Below are 22,655 nucleotides of genomic sequence, written 5' to 3' on the forward strand. Positions count from 1 at the left end.
TGATGACCAACCAGCTACTACACTATCCAGGGTTAGGGTTACTTTACATACATTTATACATTATAGGCCTACGTATTAAACATCGCAAGACAAACTAAGCTAATGGTTATTACAATTAAAAAACAACAATAATGATAGGCTTTAAATTAAATTAAATAGCATTAAAGCATTATTTAGACTGAAGTATTTCCGATACCTGCGCGATTAAGCCGCGTTCTGAACGCATTTTTAACTTAGCTCAATGCAAGTGAATGAGAGTCAAAACAGGCCGCGGACATACGAAGAAATTCGACAAAAGAAAATACACTTTTGTGAAGCATTTGATAGTGGTGATGTGGATTCTAATCTAAATATGCCAATATAATAATTATTATTAGTATGAGTATTATTATTATTATTATTATTATTATTATTGTTATTATTATTATTATTATTATTATTATTATTATGATTGTGGCAATAATTCAAAGAATTTAGGAGCTAACCATTCAATTCAGATATGGGTTGAGATTAAGATTGTATACGCCACTTTTCCAGAACCCTTCATGTCCACTAGGGGGCAGCCAACCCCCGAGACCCGTCTGCCATTGGTTGGCTCGGTTCAGCTGAATTCAACTCGGGCACTGCGGTGTGTACTGTGGATCCACGGGTACTGCTGAAAAATGGCCGGGGCCGCGATAGTTCCTTTTGTAACTCGCTGAATTCAAAATGATCGCAGTTACCTATTTTATCTCTGATTATAGAAAGAAGAAACGGTGCGGACATTTTACACCTCTTTAATACAACATCGGTGACTTTTGCGTTTATAAGTGGATCTGCGTTTGCTTGGATGAGGTTGTGACGCTTTCAACGATTTACAAGTTTGGTTAGCTGAAGGCTAGGCTAGGCTATAGTTAGCCGATAATGCTATTAGCCTAGTTAGCACGCTTGCGAGCGTTTATTTTAACTACGTTTGACTTATCCGTATTTCATCTTTTAGACAGTTTCTCAAACGTCGTTTATTCACATCTATATTCACCAAGCTTCGAGGCAAACGATGTTACAGCGGGGCCCTTTGGTTTAGTGTGGTCGTTAGTCCGTCTAGCTAACGAGCTAATGTTACAAACAAGTAGTTGCTAGTTGGCTTGTTTGTGTGCTAGCTAACGTTAGCAACTTAACCTGTGTTGGCCAACCGACAGTTTAGGCAAGCTAACCCTAAATTACGGCCACTAACAAACTACTGCTGTGAACAGAGCCGCCGTGTCCATAATCATGTTTGAAATGGAGACGCATATATCATGCCTTTTTCCGGAGATATTGGCAATTATCTTCAGCTATCTTGAAGTTAAGGACAAAGGACGAGTGGCCCAAGTTTGCGCGGCCTGGAGAGACGCATCGTATCACAAGTCTGTGTGGAGGGGAGTCGAAGCCAAGCTCCATCTCCGCAGAGCCAACCCGTCCCTGTTCCCCAGCCTCCAGACCCGGGGAATCAAGAAGGTCCAGATCCTCAGTCTGAGACGAAGTCTTAGCTACGTGATTCAGGGGATGCCGCAAATCGAAAGCCTTAACTTGTGTGGGTGCTTCAACCTCACGGACAACGGACTGGGACATGCTTTTGTACAGGATATTCCATCCCTGCGAGTGCTCAACTTGAGTCTTTGCAAACAGATAACGGACTCTAGCCTGGGCAGAATAGCTCAGTATCTAAAGAACTTGGAGGTGCTTGAACTAGGTGGATGCAGCAATATCACCAACACAGGGCTGTTGCTTATTGCCTGGGGCCTCCACGGACTTAAAAGCCTTAACCTTCGCAGTTGCAGGCATGTGTCGGATGTGGGCATCGGACATCTGTCCGGCATGACTCGGAGCGCTGCAGAGGGCTGCTTATCTTTGGAGAAGTTGACTCTCCAGGACTGCCAGAAGTTGACAGATTTGTCGCTCAAGCACGTCTCGAAGGGCCTAAACAAGCTAAGAGTGCTTAATCTCAGCTTCTGCGGAGGTATTTCAGACGCGGGGATGATCCATCTCTCCAACATGACCCACTTGTGCAGTCTGAACCTGCGGTCCTGTGACAACATCAGCGACACAGGAGTGATGCATCTGGCGATGGGGTCTCTCAAGCTTTCTGGTCTGGATGTATCGTTCTGCGACAAGATAGGTGACCAGAGCCTTGCTTACATTGCCCAGGGACTCTACCAGCTCAAGTCCCTTTCCCTGTGCTCTTGTCACATCAGCGACGATGGCATCAACCGGATGGTCCGCCAGATGCACGAGCTGAGGACTCTAAACATCGGACAGTGTGTGAGGATCACGGACAAAGGTCTGGAGCTGATAGCTGACCACCTGACCCAGTTGACGGGGATTGACCTGTATGGGTGTACAAAGATCACCAAGAGAGGGCTGGAGAGGATAACGCAGCTCCCGTGCCTTAAAGTGTTAAACCTGGGACTATGGCAGATGACAGAATAACACGTTTGTTGTGATTTTCTTGGGGGTTGGGGGGCGGTCTCTTTCAGTTTGAGCATTGTTTTATACTGCGGAGATATATTGTACGGCGGTTACTGTCATGTTTGGGTTAAAACGCAGAGGTTACCATCATTAATCACTGGAAAAGAGCAGGTCATCTGCGACGTCTCCTTGTTTTGTTAGGGTTTCATTCCAGTCCACTGTCTTAGCAGTCTATAACTCGGGCCTACGTTAAGTTCTTAATAGCTAGCTACCTCACACTCATTTAAGAAACAGGAGTGCCTACTAAAATTGAAATTAAAACAAGACATCGCATTTTATTTGTCCTATTCCTTTGTTTTATACTGCGTACAATAATGCGTAAACAAACACTTTCATTATTTGGAGAGAAATAAGACAGGACTACCTTGTGTGGAAGAACATTTTTGATAGAAAATGCCTTCTGTGGCCGATGTATTTTTCCTTATGTAAAACATATTTTTTTGTAACGAATGACTGTTGTCCAGAAAATTGTACTTCAAATTGAAGTGATTTGATTGTATTTTTCATTTATTTCTTTAATTTTATTATAGAATGTTTAGCGCAGTTTTGTATTCCTGCGGAATGCCAGATATCAGATATTTTTAAATGTTACTTTTAACAGTCGTATTGTGCAGAGCGGACATGCTTACCAGGAACAGCTGGCAATCTAATATGCAATATCTCAACGCACCAGTCCTTTTCCTCCTAAGGAGCTTCCACTATACCATAAAAAGTATGATTAAAAACAGTAATTTAACGTTTTTATATTCCTACTGTAGTAATATTTATGAATAAAGTGAGTTATGTTTCAATTAGCAGGTTGGGGTTTCTTTAGTCAGGAACAGGTTCTGGAACAGTTAACCTTGTGTAGTAAGAGGATTTGCCCCCAAAAGAGCCATTTACTGGAATGTGTTACTGTGCAATCTAAGATTATCCCATGATTTACAATTGCAAAAGAAAAATGAAAATTCCAAGACTGATAAGATATATTTATTTACATACATACAAAATGAAAATACTCAAACATGTCTGTTTAGCTTTCTTTTTACATGGTTTGATTTCATAACACAAACAGAAGGCAGTACATTTCTCTTACAAACGCAGACAAAACTACATGACCATGAGGCAACAGTTAAGGCTCGGGCAGGAAAACGATGGCCAAACAAAATGAAGTGTTATTATTTTTGAAGGCGTGTAATGAAGGTTAAATCTAACACGGCTGACAAACTTTGGCCAGACCGGAAATGTGGTTGGTTCAATTCCTGTTGCCTTATGGATTATGAAACATTAAACTTGTACATCTTTCAATACATTTAGAACTTGGACCAATATGCATCTCAGCTTTCAGACACAATATCTGTTACACAGCCTCCATTACTAACAGACAGGCCATAATAGACACTTATTTTTGTACAGCCTTCTCAAATATAACAAACACTTATAGGGTCAGGAAAAAGATTGGAATATGAACAAACAAAATATATTGTATGGGGAAATGTATAACTTAAAGAGGATAATGCAAGAAAACTACTTTTCCATCACATAATCACGATTCGAAACATCTGCAGTTCACGTATTGACACAAAAGGTTGTATTTTGACACATTTTCTCGACACTTGACAGCCATTTTATTGAGAGCAACTCACTCCTCAGGATTCTGTGCAAACATTCAATGCATATTCATATGGTTAACATTTTTATATATGTATATCTATAGATCATGACTTCTGCAATTTATGGCAGTACTGTCACACACATTCTGTCTTGAAGACAAAATTATACAAACAAAAAAAGACAACTGCACCGCTTTTAACTTGTCATATTTTTTTAAAATGCAAATCTTCCACTAAATCATCTATATCCAGTCACTTAACGTGTTAATTATCAAGTTATTTACAAACTGATCTAAAAATTCAAAATCTGCCAAAAACGGACTTACATGAGCTGTAAATGCCAAAGCACAATCAAAACATGAGCCCTGAAGATTAAACAGTACGAATCCCTGGTGGTAATAAGGTCAACCATTTTTCTGGAAATACAAGAAAGAACCCCAACTGGAACTTACACATGATTAGGGAGAAAAACAATAACAGGAACAACATCCCTCTCCTTTTCGCAAATTCAAATAAAAACACAAAACTAGGGCTTTTAAGTGGGGTCGATACAAAAAACACTTTAGGAATTGTGGTCAAATGGTTACTAGGTTGGATGGAAATCGTACTCTTCCATCACGCCTTAGCACCGCTGGTACAGAGGACTACACATCCCTGCATTAGGTCCACAACAGATCACTGTGCATGCTCCAAGGCCACTGGGACTCAACAACGTTGCATACCTCATAAAACACATGGACATTGTGTGCAAAAACTTCTGGAGTAAAATCTTTATTTAGTGACATTTAGTGCAGAGCTACAGCCTCGCTCTGATTTTTTTCTTCCCTCTTTTAAATCTAGTTTGGGCTTCATGTGTTCTGTAGCATGGGCGTGCAGAGAGAGGGGGCTACAGTGGCCAAACTGCTGTCCCAACACGCCCCTGATCTGTAGTGTTGCTTTTAACTGAGCCCAAACCCAAAACTCCAGTTAACTTAAATATAATTCTGGCAAGAACAAGATCCAAATATCACAAGGGAACATTTGGAAAACATACTTGTTTTTGGTTTAAAGCATAGATTTGTGTGTTTCAGTGTTTAAATGATCATCTAAGAATATCTTGACTTCTGGCTAGTCTCGACGGATGGTATAAATTAAGATGAACAGCCACTGCTTCCTGTGTAATACTTTAGGAACACAGGAAAATAAATGAAATGACCTATTAAAAATTATTAAATACAAAAGCCTCAAGCATCAACATTCCACCAAGAATCAGCCCAGATCTTCCCTTATCTTAAGATCTAGAGGTCTCCCTTAGGCCCCAGAGGTCTCCCTTAGGCCCCAGAGGTCTCCCTTAGGCCCTAACGTTTTCCGTTATCTACTCCACACTGGAACACACATACTGACTCAAAGAGTGACTGGACAACACCACATGCCTCAAAACTAATTGTGCTCAACATTAATGCCATCATCCATCATCCCGAGAGGAACAGTGGAGGCGAGGTGTATGAAGACGGAAACCCAGAACCCAGATTAGCCTCCAAGTTCTTCACCTAAATGTAGATAATAATCAGAAACACTCAAGAGCCCCGGGAGAGGAAAGACATGTCCAGGCTTTTGGATGATCATCGCTTCCCACCCCACACCAGGCCTCGGTGGACAAGGGACGGCCTCGTCAACTACAGCTGTGTTAGGGACTGAGCTCACGGGTTTATCTGAAGCCTGAAGGAGACGGGCAGGGATCGGGGTCAAGAGGTCAGCACGACTCTTCGAGTGCGTTGACGACCTGCTCCAGGATATCAGGACAGTAGTCGGCGATCTGCTGCAGAACCACGTTGGCGTACTCCTGGAGCTCCCCGCTCTCCCTCTCGCAAACCTCCAGCTCCCCCTCCAGCTGGGGGAGAGAATTACAGGTCAGAGGGTGGACTGGTGGATGACATTTTAAATGGTAGTAGCTTGGGTTAAAGGTTAGGAAGGTTAAGAATGGGTGTGCCAGGTGTGTGGCGACGAGGGAAAACGGGAAACGAATATCAGTTTTCCGTTACATATTTAGTGATTAGGTGATCAGTTAATGCATTAGGTTCAAATAAAGATCCAGGTACGAGATAAGAGTGTGGATCTGGGGGTACACATCAATAGAACCTCAGAAGGCTTTGTGAAGCTGCCTGTGGCGAGCTGTACCTGGTCGAGGGTCATCTTCTTCAGCTCCTCCTCCCATGCTGGGGGGTCGGCATGGTGATAGTGGGAGGGTGGGGTGAGCTGGCTGAGGATGCTGGGGTCGCGGTCATGGCAGAGGTCGGTCAGGTGGGCGATGTAGAGCTTGAGTTTACTGCGGTTCTGGGCGAGGGCTAACAGAGGGGGGATCATCTGGCCGGTAGAGAGAGAGAAAAAGCGAGAGAGCGAGAGAGGATGAGGGGCAAAAAACACACATTAACAAGGCATGAAGAAGGAACATCAGGTGGAAGGGCCGTCGTAGGGGCATAGAGATGAGACGTTGGCCTTGTTTTTAGTCCCGTCATTTGTAATGGGGTCAATGTATAAATCAACAAAACATAACTGCATGACTGAAATGGATTTAACGAATGAAAGGAACACAATGAGAGAATTGACAGCACAGCATGCAAACAGCCTCTCGGAAGGAGACAAACCTCATCAGTCCTGCCCTATTGTCGAAGCCCTTGGGAACGCCAAACAGTGTATAAGCAGAAGGTTTGCACGTGGGATCAAAGTGGCTCATCATGTTTATAAAATGGCTGCCAGGGTGGTCATGCGTCACGAGGGAGTTGTGGAGAACAATGATAATAATAGTTCTGTCATCCACTTTGTGCAGCCGTGTGCAAACCATCCCTCTCTTGTAAGTAAGGTCTTAATGAGGGCAAGAAGTGTTTTGCATAGAGATCAAGAAGTGAGTTTGCGTAAATGAGTGAGGTGAGATTTGCTCAACGAGAAAGGCTGAGTCACTGTAGAATCACACCAAAATATGTCAATTTCACGATCAATGTCCATAACGAAAGAAAAGACAAGACGCCACAAGGTCACGACATCAAAGAAAGAAAGTGGAAATGAGTGCAAAATGAATGAGTGACAGGAAGATGAGCAAACATGCCACAGACACTGATGAAGAGAGACTTGACGAGAGTGTCTGGAGGTTGGTTCTCACCCTGAACAAAATGGCTGAGAGAGAGAGGGAGGGAGGGGGCACAGGGTTGGCTATGCCCATATGCCCTCCTCATCATCCTGTTAATAACAGGTTAAGCCATTCGCAGCAGTGGGGAGGAACACTTTGTTAGTGCATGTAGAGTAGAGGACAATCAAGAACATTTTAACTCCAACCTACAACCATAACAAACCCAAACCACATTTTTAATAACAAAAAACCTGTTTTGGTTAAAGGGTTAGTGAAGCCCATGTGTCAGCTCAAATTTGAACAGATTTCCAAAATGTGTTTTGGGCTGAGAATTCAAGAAATGAGGGGGGGGGGGGGGGGGGGGGTTGTTATCGCCCGTTTGGGACCCACACTATAATGAGCGATGTTTTATAAGAACCACATTCTGTGGCGATATACTATAAGTGTCCCGAGAAACTGACTTCCTCAAATGCAGCGATCAACATTAACCGCTGGCCAGACGGAGCTCCACACATCCACTGTGGTACCATCTCGGTGTAGGCGTCACAAACCACTTCACGTCACAAAAACAACAAAACCAGATTCTGGGAGTGGAACGTTCACAAACTGGTTTGTATTTTTTATTGTAGATTATGGTATTTCTTTAGTAATGGTGAGGAAACGGCATTGATACTATGTTAACGATCAGAAAAATGCAAATTTGGGTTCACTGAAACTTCAAGGAACCCCTCAGTGTTTAAAAAGTCATCTAACAATATAAATCTATAAAAAATAAAAAATAAATCGAAAGATCATAAAAATGTCATGTATTTCCTTCCCTGCTAGAGTAGAACCTTATATCAGAATTGATTAATAAAGCCTAAACTTCTTCTAAATGATGTTGATAAATTCAAGCAATACAATACAACATGCTCCTTTGTCTCTTCAGCGAATGGAAACAAGTTGTAACATTGAAGCAGTAAAGGGGTTGAGGGAAGGATATTGGTAGGAAGCTGATGTACCTGATCAGGAGAAGGTTTGTGATTGGTCTGATCAGGGGCCGTCTTCAGATGGTCATCGTCATAGTTATCTGCCATAAGCTTCATTCGATTCTGAGTCTGTAGGGGATAGAGGAACAGAAGAACAGATAGAAAGAGGGGAAGGGTGAATGCCCAGGAATTGCAGGAATCAAAAATTGTATTCTGTCAAGATTAACGCTTCTCCTTTGCTCCTGAAAGAAAGCTAAAGAAACTAGAAGTTTAACCATTTTCTACAGCGGTGAATACAAAATGGATTAACTGTTGTTTTCTAATCTTTCTCTTCTTCAGAGTTGCACAAAGAAGCTTTTGTTTTCAGTTACAGCTGCTGAGATCACAATAACGTCGACGTTGTTTACGTCACAGACTGATGCCGACTGCTCATTGGCCGGTGTGACAAATCCCCTCATTGTGTTCACACTACAAGACCCACAATGAATAAAACATAAAACGTTGCGGGACGTCAAAGACGGGGATCATCAGGGATCGTCGACCCTCTCAAGCCACACCACCCAATCAGAGCTTTCGACCACGCCACTCGGCTACGACGCCGCAAACTGATCTGCAGTGCAATCAATGGGCTGTGAGGTCTTTTTTGTGGAGCTACAGGAGACAGCATGGCTGCCTACCTGCTGTTTGAGCTGCTGCACCAGCCGGTCCTTCTCCCTCTTCAGCAGCGCCACCTCGTCCTGAGTCTTCTTCTTCTTGGAGGAGGACAGCTCCAGCAGCGCAATGTTTGCGTCCTTCTCGCTAATGGCAGCCAACAGCGCCTCCTGTCTGTCGGGGTGGAGCATTGAACCGAGATCGCATTTAAACCCACACACTGGTAACCGGCCTCACCAAGCATTTATTATTGATGGCAATCAATCTCCCAGTCCATGGGGGAGGGCCATAAGTGGCTGACATTTTATAATATGCAGGTGAAACATTAATAATCAACGGTATGTTCGTTCTGACTTCAGGCCTGCGTGGCTGTGTTTTTTCTATTTGAAAGGTGACATATTATACCACCAGGTGTGAGTGTGATAAGCTGTTAAAAGCCCTTTTGAAAATCTTCCTCTTCTGACATCACAAGTGGGCGTGTCCACCTAGATGTATAACGGATAGATGAGCAACGTTTGCTACAGTCCACTGGGTCCGCTGGTAGACTGATCTATCCAGCGTACATCTAGGTGGACACGCCCACTTGTGATGACAGAAGAGGCAGATTTTTCAAAACGGCTTGTAACGGCTAATCACACTCACACCTGGTGGTATAACATGTCACCTTTAACATGTCTTTAACCTGGCCGGACCGCCGCAGTGCATGTGTTTGTGTGCAGGGGCTCCTCACTTCATCTCCAGCACCTCCTCCAGGTGTTTCCTGCGCTCTGCTCGTAGGGTGGTCAAGTGAGACTCCTTCTCACACAGGGACTGCTGGGTGGAGGCCAGCTTGGCCCTCATGGACTCCAGCTCATGTTTCACCTTATCCATAGCCCCCAGAAGCTCCTCCATCTGGGACACACACAAAAATAGAGGTCCTCGTTTCAGTAGATCGTGGATCTTGTGTCTCTGATGAAGTGGGAGGAGAAGTGACACGGTTTGAGAGGGAAGAGGGTTCCCTCCACCGTTCACTTTTAATGGAATAAAACTTTTTGCAAGGTGAATCAAACACCTCACATTAGGTGTGTTGATCACGAACGGGGTGGTACATACACACCGTATAGTTGAAGTAACAGGGTTGTAAATACAGTATAGTGTTGATCATTAACCAGGTAAAAAATGTAGTTGATGCAGTATTCTTGATCACTAACAAGGTGCTGAGAACAGTATAGGGGTGTTGATCACTGACAAAGTGGTAAACACAGCATAGTTGATCACACATACACAAGGTGGTAAATATAGTACAGTAAATCACTAACAAGATGGTAAATACAGTTTTGCTGTTACCAACAAAGTGGTAAATCCAGCATTATAGCTGATCACTAATGAGTTGGTAAATAAAGCATAGTTGATAAATAACCAGTTGGTAAATACAGCATAGGTGATAACTATAGACTAGGTAAATACAACATAGGCGATCACTAATGAGGTGATCCATACAGTATAGGGGTGTTGATCACTAGCACGGCCGGGGGTCACATAGATTGACGTAGGCGGGGCCTGGGTTCATACCTTGGACCACTGTAAGTGGGTGAGGTGAGACTCATGCATTGGTTTGAATGAGTGCATCTGACAGGCAATGTTTAACAGAGAGAGAACAGAGAGAAAATGAGAGGCCAAGACACAACAACAGAAAATTAAGAACAGAGGAAAACGTAAGCAAGGAAGAAAAAGAAGAAGAAAAAAAAGGGAACAGATGATAGCACAATGACCAACCAAACCAGGGGGGGGGGAAAAACTCCAAAACATTTACATCCAAGTTGTTGTTTTTTTAGCAGTAAGAGTGCATATAGAGCAGTGTTTATGCTAGTAAAAATGTCAAAGACGTGTATGTGCGTGCATGTGTGCGCGCGTGCGTGGAGGTCTGTGTGCGCGCATGTACCCTCTTATCCTGCAGAGAGCGGGCGGACTCCTCCTGGGCCAGCACCATCTCCCTCTCCGCCGTGATCTGTACACTCTCCCTCAGCGCCTCCTCTAGCTCCTCAATGCGCTCTGCCTTGTGTCGCAGAGAGTCCTGCAACAGGGGGGGGGGGGGGGGGGGGTCACGACACAAGGGCAAAGACTCAAGCCGTTTCTCAATTTGCGTTCTTGTCTGTACTTGTATACTTGCATTCTCATGAAACGTCATCAGTCCGAGTACTGTTCCAATTCAAAGTTCGCATCAAGTCAAGTACAGTCGTGAAACCCGGAAGTGTTCTCAATGCTTTCTTAAACTGGCTGTTCCATCGAGGATGCATCAGAGGTGACTTGTGTGGACTTGGGACCATGAAATATCCCAGAATGCATTTTGCATTCCCATGTTTTAAAATATGTATGTAAGCTATAGTAATAGGCTATATAGGAACATTTAAAAAATATACCAAAAATGTAGGCCTATTCATTATTACATTGGAAACCCATCGCAACGGCAATCCCGGTCAGATCCAGCCGATCGTGCGTGCGTGTATGCGCGTGCGTGTGCGTAATTTCTCTGCCGTTCGTAATTCTTATATCAACAGCCTATTCTCCAACTATATAGGCATGCGCATCTGTACCCTACATATAAAAAGTTGTGTGTATAGCTTATACACACGACACGCATATCTTTTCATTTATATTCATTCAAAATATTTACATACTATTTTAAAATGAAAGAGGGAGGCTGGGGTTTTGTTTTATATAATTTGTTTATATTGGTCTGTAGTATATGCCTACATGAGGCCGTATAGCAGTTAACAGAGCTGAGGTGGTGACGACATCGAGTCCACTGCTGTTCCAATTGCAGGTGCATACTCCCGTCTTCGGAAGTTTGTACTTGGAAGTCCGGACTTGCAAAGTTCGTACTTCCAAGTCCTCGAGTCCGAAGTTTGCGTACTTGGTATTGACAAACTCAGAGGGTGGGGTTTTCCTAGGAGCACGAAGGCAGCCCACTCCATGTTGTTTTATAAAACACCTTTTTAACCAACTGAACATACAGTGATGGTTCCATCTGCATTAGTCTTTTATTTCTTTCTGTTAGAATATAGAGTGCATGGAAGGGTTTAGTGGAAGGCAGTCAAGGCCCTGCCCCCATTATATTTAGAGAGGTAGTACAAAAGAGAGTATCGTGAAACAACAACTCAGAAAGTGTGACCAAGAACGTAACATTGTTAAGACCCATGTTAAGGACATTGGTCACAGCATTCCAGCAGTACTCTTCTACCTTGACCTGTTGTGAGCTCTCCGACATGTTGTCCTCTCTCTTGCGCGCCTCCTCCATCAGCCGAGCGTTGCGGCTCTTCTCCACCTGCTCCTTGTGTTTCAGCGACGCCACTTTCTTGGACTGGTCTTTCATCTGCCTGCAGCCACACCACATGTCACACACGCACACACACATTAAGAGGCGTGCGCCCAGAGTTGGGTACATGGTGGGCGTGCCTCTCCTTTTCCCAGGTTTGTAATCTTTTCACCCTCACCAATAATAGGATTTGATCCCTATGCATAGTTGCTGTATCTGCAGTCCTGCTAACGCTGTGTGTAGTGAGCAGAAAGCTGTTTAGTTTAATCAGCTCAATAATAGCAAGTAGTTATAGATTCAGATGTCTTCATTCCCTGCAAGGGCCATAAACATCACTTTTAGAAAGCCGTTAGCTTTCTAAACGCTAACAGCTTTCTAAAACATGGTTGCAGCCACTGTGATATATGGTTCGGGGTTAGGAATGTTGTCTCATCCTAGCTGGGTCCTAAATCCCTGATGTCTTAAGAGACAGCGATAAAAGTGCTAAAGAGGGCAGGGTTTTTCTGCATTCTGCCTGTAGAAAATAGTAATCAACACACAATTATTACACATAAAAAATAAGGTTTTGAAGGAAACAAGCTAAAAACTAAACTAAAAACTTAAACTGATCGTGAAACTGGAAAGGTAGATGAGAAGGAGGCGACTGACCCCTTTAAAAGTCAGACATCAAAGAGAGTTACATGGAGGTCAAGCTGTGTGTGTGACGACAAGTATGAGGCCCCCAGTGGGGATACAGAAGGAGAGAAAATAGCTGGGCAAAGAGTGAGAGAGCAAGAGCATTCCTCTCAAAAAAGGTGAAGAGAAGGAGAAACAGATGTGAATTACTAACCTGGAGGCCAGACTGGGAAGATGAAAGCATGTCCAGTGAAAAATGAGAAGGAAGGAATGACAAAGAGAAACAGAGTGAGACACCAGAGAGAGAGGAGAGAAGGCATCATCCTACCGTTTGTGGAGCTCCCTCAAGAAGCTCCTCCCACACTCACAATGTAAACATACTAAATTGAATCTTCATATTTTTTTACATTCAGCAAAACAAAACCCCCAATCATGGCGTATAACGTCTATTTTTTTTAAATATTTATTTTGAATGTACACAAAATGACACTGACAAAGTATCAGGAAAAACCTAGACAGAAGTTATAACATCGATTCACGTATTTCCCAGCTCCACTCACCTCTCCAGCTCATTGATCTTCTTGTCCTTGTCGTTCTTCTCATTCTCCATCTCCCTCAGGATGTCCAGCAGGCGGTCCACCTCGGCCTGGGCCTTCCCTGAGTCCTCCTTGTGGCGGGCCACTTCCTCTTCCAGGGAGGCTATGCGCTCGGCCAGCTCCGTGTTGGCCAGGGCCTCCAGGGCAGCGTTCTTGGCCTGGTGGAGGACCAGCAGGACCCATTTAAGTCCACCAGCAGGGGCTGGGCAGTCAACCAATCTAGTGACACGAGGCCAGACCTGCTTTTTACCACTACCAGGTGAGCTGCGCCTGTTCTGATTATAGCCCTCGGTACGTCCAGTGTGCCAATCGCACCAACTGTGCCACACGGTTTGAGTTGAGCAACAAGCTAAATATGGTTTCAGCTTTCAATCATTCATTCATCACAGACAGATGCTGGGGTCTCACCCTCTTAAACTGGCTCTCCAGTTTATGACATTCCTCCTTCTTCTGCTCCAGATTGATCTCTAGACTCTTCAGCTTGGAATCCTTCTTCAGCCCAGAGGAGGCCAGTGATGAGGCATGTTCCTTCAGGTCCAGCAGAGAGGTCTGCACAGTATTCATGTCATTTAACGAGCATCACAGCCATGTCAAGACACAGCAAACGGCCAAGTCATTAAATTGAGTCCTTAACCAGGTTTAAAAAAGCATCAATAACATCATTTCACATGAGTCAACAGTCAATTCTCTTTCATCGGTACAGTTACTTAAAATGCATTAATGATTAACATGGCATCAATAAAGTTATTAAAATACACATCACGTACATTACGGGCAATCTGAACAAAAGCATACAGACTGTGTCTGACACAAACTGTATAAATAGACAGCGAGTATGTGTGTGAGTGGGTTTGTGTGTGAGTGTGTTCAGGCAAGTGTGTCCGTGTGTTCCTGTGTGTGCGTGCATGCATGCGTGCGTGCGAGTGAGTACGCGTGTGCGTGCGTTCGTGCATGTGTGTCATCTCTCACCTCTCTGTCTGACAGGTCTCCTTGGAGCACGCTCACCCTTTCCTTCAACTCCTTCAGCTCCTTCTTGTTGCAGTCCAGCTCCTCGCCTTTCTCCCGGTCGTCCCGGTCCCTTTGCTCCTTCAGCCGCTCGATGATACGCTCCTAGTGATGGAGGGGAAGGCCATTATTAAGTATATTCAAATTACACACACACACACACACACACACACACACACACACACACACACAACTATTTTTATTTCAGATCAAACCCCAAATTGTTGAGTGGATGGCCACAAGACAATGCTATGTATTGCACTGGCGAAAAGCCAAACATCTTTATCAATACATTTCCCCCAAACATGCACCTTCTCAGCGAGGGATTCCTCCAACGTGGTGAGGGCGGTGTCCGTGTTGGAGGTGTCCGCCTGCAGAGACTTGACCCTCTCCTTCAGGCTGCCCATCTGCTTCTCCTTGTCCCGAAGCTGCTCCTGCAGGTTCTCAATCTATGGGCGGCAGACAAGCAGAACCAGGGTCAGCCAGTCTTCCCCCCCTCTGCAGTCCAGTGCAGAGCCGTTTCCTTCCTCTCTGGTGGGCAACACAGATGTACGGGCCTCGCTCACCTTCTTCTGTAGGACATTGACCTTCCGCTCCTTAACCTCCAGCATGTCCTTGAGGTCGTGGATCTCCCCGTTCAGGGTGCCCTTCTCCTCGGACGTCTCCTGGATCTGCTTGGTCTTCTTGTTGAGCGTGGCCTCCTTCTCCTCCAGACGTAGGCGGAGGGCGTCCACCTAGACCAGTGCCCCAAGAACCAGGTACCACAGTCACACACAGGACAACGCGTATGCTGCTGGATCATGCTTGAGGGTGTTTACAGTGAAGCCTTTTCTACATGCCAGTCCCCCCGCTTCTCCCTACTCTGCACCCTGTCTTTCTCCATTGAAGAGTGCTAAGATACAATACAGAGTTATAATATGGAGGTATTGCAGTGGACTGGGGAGCGCATGGATAGAGGCCACACCTCTGTCTGCAGGATTGCAGCCCTCTGCTCCTTGGCGGTCAGCGACTCCTTGAGAACCTCGATGTGCTGCTTGCTGTCCGAGAACTGATTGGTGAGGGTCTCCAGCTTGGTCTGCAGGCCCAACATCTCCGTGTCCTTCCTGGACAGGTCCTGCTTCACCTGCTCCATCTGGAGAGGGTCAAACAAGGAAGGTGCTACGTCAAATCTTTTATTCAAACCCACACCGCAAGGTCGGAGCATGGAGCTGCATTTCTTTTAAGCAAAGTAAGCCCGGCGGCGGACCTTGTTCTTCATGAACTTGGTGTGGCTGCGGTAGACCTCCATCTGCTTCATCTCCTCCTGCCTCTCCTCACAACTCAGCAAGCCGTTGGACTTCAGCATCAGCATCTCCTCCTCCATGTCCCGCAGATTGCGCTCCATGGAGATCAGCTTAGCGTCCTGACGAGCCGCACAGTAGACGGGTTCAACCGGAGCACAGGTAAATAAAAAAAATTAAAAAAAACAAAGTTCAACATGTGAGCGTTTTGCACGTTTGGGATCTCAAAAACTGAATTTGGGTCCTGAAACTTGATCTGAAAATGTATGCACCATTAAATCCCTAAAGAAAGACGGCATCCTGCAGAATTAGTTAATGTGTGCTATGTGTATACAGAGGCTTAATTTTCTAAAGGATAACATTTTTACCAATAGCAGCGATGTAGGGCGTTGAAATCGAAACATGATTGATCAAATCCCATCCCCTCGTATGTTGACCTGCCCTAATGTCCTGTATGATCCACCCAGGTCCACATGCTCTTTGATCTGACCTTCATGTTGACCTGCCCTAATGTCCTGTATGATCCACCCAGGTCCACATGCTCTTTGATCTGACCTTCATGTTGACCTGCCCTAATGTCCTGTATGATCCACCCAGGTCCACATGCTCTTTGATCTCACCTTCATGTCGATGACCGTCTGGAGGGCCTTGGTTTTGGTGGACTCAGGAGTCCCTTCGTACCGACGGTGTAACTCCTGGTTAAAGATGGAAGCAGTTGAATATGGTGGGATCGGTGACGGAATCGGCCCACATTAAAGAAGAGATCTCGCGACAAAGAGGCGACACAGGAAGCCAAGCAAAAGCCATTATCGCTGCCCCCTCTGAGTTGATGTGGTCCTTACCTCTCTCAGGGCACATATCTCTCGGTCTCTCTGCTCCAGCAGACTCTCTAGGTGGTGTCTGTGCATTTCTGCATCCGCCAGCCTCCTGGTCCGCTCCTGGTCCTCCTCTGAGACTTTGGCCGATGGACCTGTTTCATTACACCCAGTGGAACAGTCACTAGGTTATCCATCGCCTCAGTTAGCTCGTTAGGTGGCCAGGTAGTTATATATATTCAACCAGTTAACAGAACAAATAACAGCCACAGGCTTATGAACTGAAGGGAACATACAGAAGTGGACAAGACCAACTGCACTGTATTTGACCATCTGGAAGACTGAAACATTAGTCAACCAAATATTGACTGATCTATATCTATCTATCTATCTATCTATCTATCTATCTATCCTTGCTAGCTAGTTATCTAGCGAGGGTTTATTGCATTTCTCTATGTTCTAATACACACACACACACTTCACACAGGTTTGAGCTAAAAGCAAAAAAGATGCATAAACATTTAGAATAAAATAATTGATGGGGATACGCTACCATTGTCTGGTTCTTCAGAATCCTTCTGCCACATTACGTCTTTGGCTCACCTTTGCTCTGCAGCATTTCAAGGAGCTTCTTGATGGACTCGTCCCTGGCGCTCATGGTCTGCTTCTGGGTGTCGATCCGCAGCTCCATCTCCTCCAGGGTCTTCCTCAGCAGGAAGAGCTCTTTGGCCTGCCGCTCGTGCTCGGTGTGCAGCCTGCGGTAGTTCTCCTCGGTGGGCTCCGCCACCAGGGCCAGGTCCCGGCCGTGGATGGCCGGGTCCTGCTGGAGCAGCTGGTTGAGATCCCGCTGGACCCTCAGCTCATCCTGGAGAGCCTGCACAGTCATCTGGAGATGCTGAGGACGACGTGCAAGAAGAAGAAGAATCAGGAGAGGAAAACATTTATCAATATACCACAATGTTCAGAAATAAAGTGCTGCCTACGGCTGGCTGGGGGAATGAAAATTCATCAGCATCACACCCCCATTGCACAAGAGTCACAGAGGACCAACCAAGAAACAGGCTCTCATGTAAAGGGGTCTAGGTGGAATATTGGGTTACAACTGCTCTAAAAATCAGCATCTCATTATCAACAAGGATTTAGTGAAGGCTTAATCTTGGATGCCTTGTAGACAGTCTTATATTTCATGCTTCGAAGAAACACAGGCAGTGAAACACAATCAGCCCTGTGTTGTGTTGCATCGTTTGTGGCATTCGGAGCCACGGGCACTTGTCTGTGCTGCGTTGATAGAATGACTTGTACTGTGCTGTGCTGTGTAGTGAAATCCAGCTGTGAGCCTTTTCAGATGAACAAAGAGGGAAGTCAGTGTCTGCCTCCGCTTCACCCACGTCGTCCTCCTTAGACAAATCCCGTCCTCCTCTTCTCCCATCATCTCCTTCTTCTCCTCCTTTCCCCCTGTCCCATCTGCCTCACTAATCCACACCCTCCATCACGCATGCCTCTCTCGTCGTCTCCCTCTTCGCACTAACCCTTCGTGTTCACATACACCTCCCCCCCCCATGACAAAGGTTGACTCACTGACTCTGCCGTGAATGCATTGATCCTCCAGTATGACCTCGTGCGCACACACACACACACACACACACACACACACACACACACACACACACACACACACACACACACACACACACACACACACACACACACACACACACACACACACACACACACACACACACACACATTCTCTGCTGATTATATTCTCATGTACTCTTCCTGCTGAAAGAGGGAGGTGTTTTCAGCTAATTAAAGGAGAAGCCCCATATAAATCCATTATTACCACCATAATATACAATGTAGCCATTATTTAGACCATGCTCACAAGAGAAGTAAAGGGTTGGACAGACATAGAACCAAGGATGTCTGAATGACATCTCATGAGCACCTATGGATCAAAACAATGTCTTCTCTCTTAGTGTATTCCTCCCCTTAAGGGTGTCAGAATGACATAACATACCATTGGCTACGTCAGAAAGCATTTAGAGAGCATCCCCTGATGATAATTAGACAAGTAGCAGCCCTGCAGCTTCAGCAGTAAATTAAACTTGACGGCCATAACAGAACGAGACATGTTTGGTATTAGCTCTCATCCCAGACAATGATGGGAACTTAGGTCTTCATGGGATGTTCAGAAAGTGAGTGCCACTAGCCAATACAAGAAAGCAAAGCAAAAACACACACACACACACACACACACACACACACACACACACACACACACACACACACACACACACACACACACACACACACACACACACACACACACACACACACACACACACACACACACACAGAAGGGGTAATTAGCCAGATGACTGTGTGTGCAGTTCGGTTGCGTCTGTTCTGTTGCATTTGTGTGTTCCTGTGTGTGTGGGAGGAGAAGTCTAGCAAGTAAAAGCTAACATTTTAAAATTAGTGTACCCAATTATTAGCCTTGCACTAGGCGGCCATTAAGGGGAATTAATCGGCAGTGTGATTGTGTTAATCAGCACAGGCAAACAGCTAATTATACATGCTTGCCCGTCCCGTCCACTCCAGCACAGTCACAGTAGATAAGCCCCTTTAGCTGCAAAGGAGATCTCACATAGACAAAGCTTTGCTTTGGACATAACTAAAATAAAGGGATCATGGAATCAAGGAAATAAAGGGATTGAACTCCATACCACAAAAATGTGGTTAGAATCCAAGCTAGGAAGCTTGTCAAAGTATTCTTAAGATACAACTAAATGTGCTCAAATCAAGTTAGACTTATCTTAAGAAGTCATTACTTCTGATCCAACCATCTTTTACCACTCTGACTTACCCATTACCACTACAGTAAACAGTATAAACAAGAATACATCTAAATTAAGGCAGGGAAATAGTGACATTTTGAAATATAAAATTCATCATATCACCAGTGCGGCACCTTTCAACAATGTTATATCCATAAGACAAATAGATGCCCACAGCTTTTGGATTATGTTGCATTTAAATGTTTCTGTAAGTTTGCTTTGCTCGATATGGAACTAATATAATGAACTAATGCAGGCATTACACTTTCACCCTGTAACATATAAGGCATTATTTTGTAGTGACACGTTAGCTAGATGATGCTGCAGCTAACCTTTGCATTATGTGACATGATGATGGTTATAATACAATAATTATCTTCAAGCAAAACAGCTAACTGCTTATAGCTTCACAAATGCTAATCCTGTTTATTTTTTTGTATGTATACTTTACTTTCTTGGCTGCTCTTCAGATTATCACTATCGACTCTGTAGCAAATCATAAAAAAGGCAGGATGGATTCATTTCCAAGAAGAATACATTGTAATATACATGAATATGCATAAATTCATGTGAGATCTTCAACGTGAACCCTCAAAATGGCTCGGCTAGAACATTGAACAAGTAGAGCCACAAGACACACCTGTGTTTCGTCCTGAATGATGCGGTATTGTTCCTTCCAAACAGAGATCTTGGACACCTCATCTTTCCGCAGAGCTCGTTCCTTCTTCAGCTCGGGGCTCCAGAAGGTTTTGATGGAATTCATGGAGGAGCTTAGTTTGCTCTCCTTCATTTCAACCTCTCTGAGCAGCAGTTCGTTCTCTCGCAGTACCTGACAAGAGTAGCACACGTAAGGAACAAACACAGCAACCCAATTGGACATAAAGCCACCCAATTCCCATTCTGACTAGGAGTATTTACAGGCTAAATTACCAATGAAAAATAAAAGCTCATCATGAACATCTACAGGGGCAAAATCCAGTCCTCAAATCTTCCCTAGGCAGCAGACTCTCAAATTGTTATAAGCTCAAAATATCTTGTAGGAATCTGATAAACCCTACCTCCTTTAGTTGGGCCTGTAGGTCCAGTATGGTGTTATCCCTGGCCTGTCTCAGAGAGTGGGGAACAGTGGAGGCCATATGGTGGTCCCCAAAAGCAAGTGCATCGCCACTTATCATCCCACCAGGCAGCAATGGATTTGTGGGCACCGAGGTGGCAATATTGGGGGTGCTGGCTGCCACGCCTCCACTGTTGCTGCTCCTTGAGCCATAGGTCACCCTCTGTCTCCCCATAGTCGTCATCGTCCCGCCACTCTTTGGGACGTGGTCTGTCATGCCAACCTCATTGTCACTCAGGTACATTGGTCCCGAAGTGGCATAAGCCGCATTGAGGGATTGGATGTTCTCCATGGAAAGGGTCTTTCCTCCAGGACCTCCAGGGCCGCCTCCACTACCACCTGTACTGTTGGTGCGACGGTGGCCCATTCGTGGGGAGCGAGGAAGGCGAGGTGAACGGCCAGATCCCTGGTTAGTGCTACTACCTCCATCTCTCCCACCACTGTGGTTGGCATCCCCCCTGCCAACAGAGCGGGCACTGCCATACATCTTCTACTAACTAGAAGAATGGAACTCTCAGCAATCTTGGAGATGGAAGATCTAAAGCTTGACTGATGTTTCCGTAAATAGTTTGGTTAAAATCTTAAACAAAAATCGTATATTTTATATTTCAACAAGTGACAACCGGTTCTAATTTGTCTTCCAACTAAAGCTGCCTTCCAGTGATCCAAACGTATGTCACCAATCTGTAAATGTAAGAGAGAAATCAGAAACGAAAAATAATGACATTAGCCATTTAATGTGGTAGGGTAGTTGCACATGCTATGGATAGAGAAGAGAACTGAAATCATACGACCACAAGTTCAAAACGCAGAGATACCTATAGTGTAATTCTAGTCTCATCACTACAATATCTTGCCAATATACATTGCAGAGAAAATGTGATTTCCATTTCCCAGGGCGTCCAAAACGAATTGTTTTAAATTATGTTATGTTTGATAAAAGGATAGCGAATTTCGACCAAATACCACGAAAACGTTATGGAGCATTTAACTTCAGTGACCGTCTTCGTGGCCTAGCTAGTAGTGCTAACATCCAGCTAATGTTACCATACAACGGCCTAGGTTAGAACGGGTCAAATGCGTTTTTAAATACAACAAACATGGTTGACACATAATGCATCCGTAACATTTCAGCAGTGTACGGGGGACGAATGTGTGTTGAGGGGGATTAAAAACTATGGATTACAGTCGCTCAGTGGAAGAAACAATCGTTATCTTACCATTTCGTCAGAGCATGGACATAAAACAGACTGCATGACACATTTTCCTTAAAAAAATTGCATCGGAAAATGTATTTTCTTGTATGATAGATATTGTGCAAACGCTTGCATTTCTGGAACACCGTAATGGTAACGTACACAGGTTGTGCCATGGAGACACCCAGTCCTTTTCCATTTGTCCTCCCGATTAAATCATCCATTTAAGATAGCGTTTCACTATATTCTACCCACTTACATGGCTTATTGCGAAATGATCGATGAAACTGACAAAATATTAACTGACGGGTTCCACCCGATAAGTTATTTTTCTGTATGTGGCCATTCCTCGTAATTTTGTGGTCAGGCAGAATCACATTTTTCTCGATAACACAATAGCCTGTAAGAAAATCTGTCAAAACTACCTTCTTGTCTGTCCTGTAGAGGTCAAGGCGGCGTCTGTATAGAATCGTGTGACAAATGGAAAATAGGTACACAAACGGTCATTTTCTCTTAGTTATTCGTTATATCGCTATCATATTTTCCCATCTTTTACCAGCAGTACCAGCGGCTCTGGAGAGCCAAGGCGCTTCAGTGACGTCAAGCCTGCGATGCGCGTTCACTACAGTCGTCGCCACGCTTGGATTTTAGGGGCGCTGTCACGCGCAAGATTTGTAACACGCACGCCGAAAATAAATATAATTTCTTTTCCACTGTGTGTGTGTGTGTGTGTGTGTGTGTGTGTGTGTGTGTGTGTGTGTGTGTGTGTGTGTGTGTGTGTGTGTGTGTTCATATATATTGATCATAAATAAGCCAATGACATTCAAAAAACTATGCCAGCAGAGAGCACTGTTTACTCAAACATATTTTTACTTGATCCTGGATAATTCATTTACTATATTACTTTGCACTGACCAACAGTGAATAAGCACACGTTAACTAATCCTACATTAATGTTATCAAATTAATGATCAGGAAGTGAAGTCATTGAGATTTAATACATTCTGCAAGTATAATAGTTTGTTATGAATAGATCAAAGGTCGATAGATGTGATAATCTTAAAATATATGTACATATATATATACATGTACATATAC

The 22,655-nt window shown here is 44.4% G+C and overlaps 2 protein-coding genes across 3 annotated transcripts; one reads left to right on the top strand and one right to left on the bottom strand.

Annotated features, from left to right (window-relative positions):
- The first annotated feature begins 670 nt into the window (after positions 1 to 670).
- On the top strand, positions 671 to 3,425 carry LOC311357519 (F-box/LRR-repeat protein 14). The gene has a single exon (XM_084477493.1). It carries the CDS (start codon positions 1,252 to 1,254, stop codon positions 2,446 to 2,448), a length of 1,197 nt encoding a protein of 398 aa, XP_084333619.1. The 5' UTR covers positions 671 to 1,251; the 3' UTR covers positions 2,449 to 3,425.
- Positions 3,426 to 3,440: 15 nt separating this feature from the next.
- Positions 3,441 to 22,111, bottom strand: LOC311357508 (ELKS/Rab6-interacting/CAST family member 1-like). Of its 2 annotated transcripts, XM_084477478.1 has the most exons (21): positions 21,983 to 22,111; positions 20,306 to 21,045; positions 19,888 to 20,076; positions 17,011 to 17,302; positions 16,435 to 16,562; positions 16,213 to 16,287; positions 15,559 to 15,714; positions 15,277 to 15,444; positions 14,879 to 15,046; positions 14,624 to 14,761; positions 14,277 to 14,417; positions 13,716 to 13,856; positions 13,272 to 13,465; positions 12,926 to 12,937; positions 12,022 to 12,157; positions 10,723 to 10,854; positions 9,532 to 9,692; positions 8,828 to 8,975; positions 8,184 to 8,279; positions 6,237 to 6,422; positions 3,441 to 5,949 (listed from the first exon to the last, which is right to left on the bottom strand). In XM_084477478.1, the coding sequence occupies exons 2-21, from the start codon at positions 20,846 to 20,848 to the stop codon at positions 5,812 to 5,814; spliced, it is 3,342 nt and encodes a 1,113-aa protein (XP_084333604.1). In that variant the 5' UTR covers positions 20,849 to 21,045; positions 21,983 to 22,111; the 3' UTR covers positions 3,441 to 5,811. The 2 variants fall into 2 exon arrangements, with proteins under 2 accessions (XP_084333604.1, XP_084333605.1); XM_084477479.1 differs by lacking the exon at positions 12,926 to 12,937.
- Between the last annotated feature and the right edge of the window lie 544 nt (positions 22,112 to 22,655).

The sequence above is a fragment of the Micromesistius poutassou genome, assembly GCF_964030765.1.
Source record: "Micromesistius poutassou genome assembly, chromosome: 13".
Classification (NCBI taxonomy): Eukaryota; Metazoa; Chordata; class Actinopteri; order Gadiformes; family Gadidae; genus Micromesistius; species Micromesistius poutassou.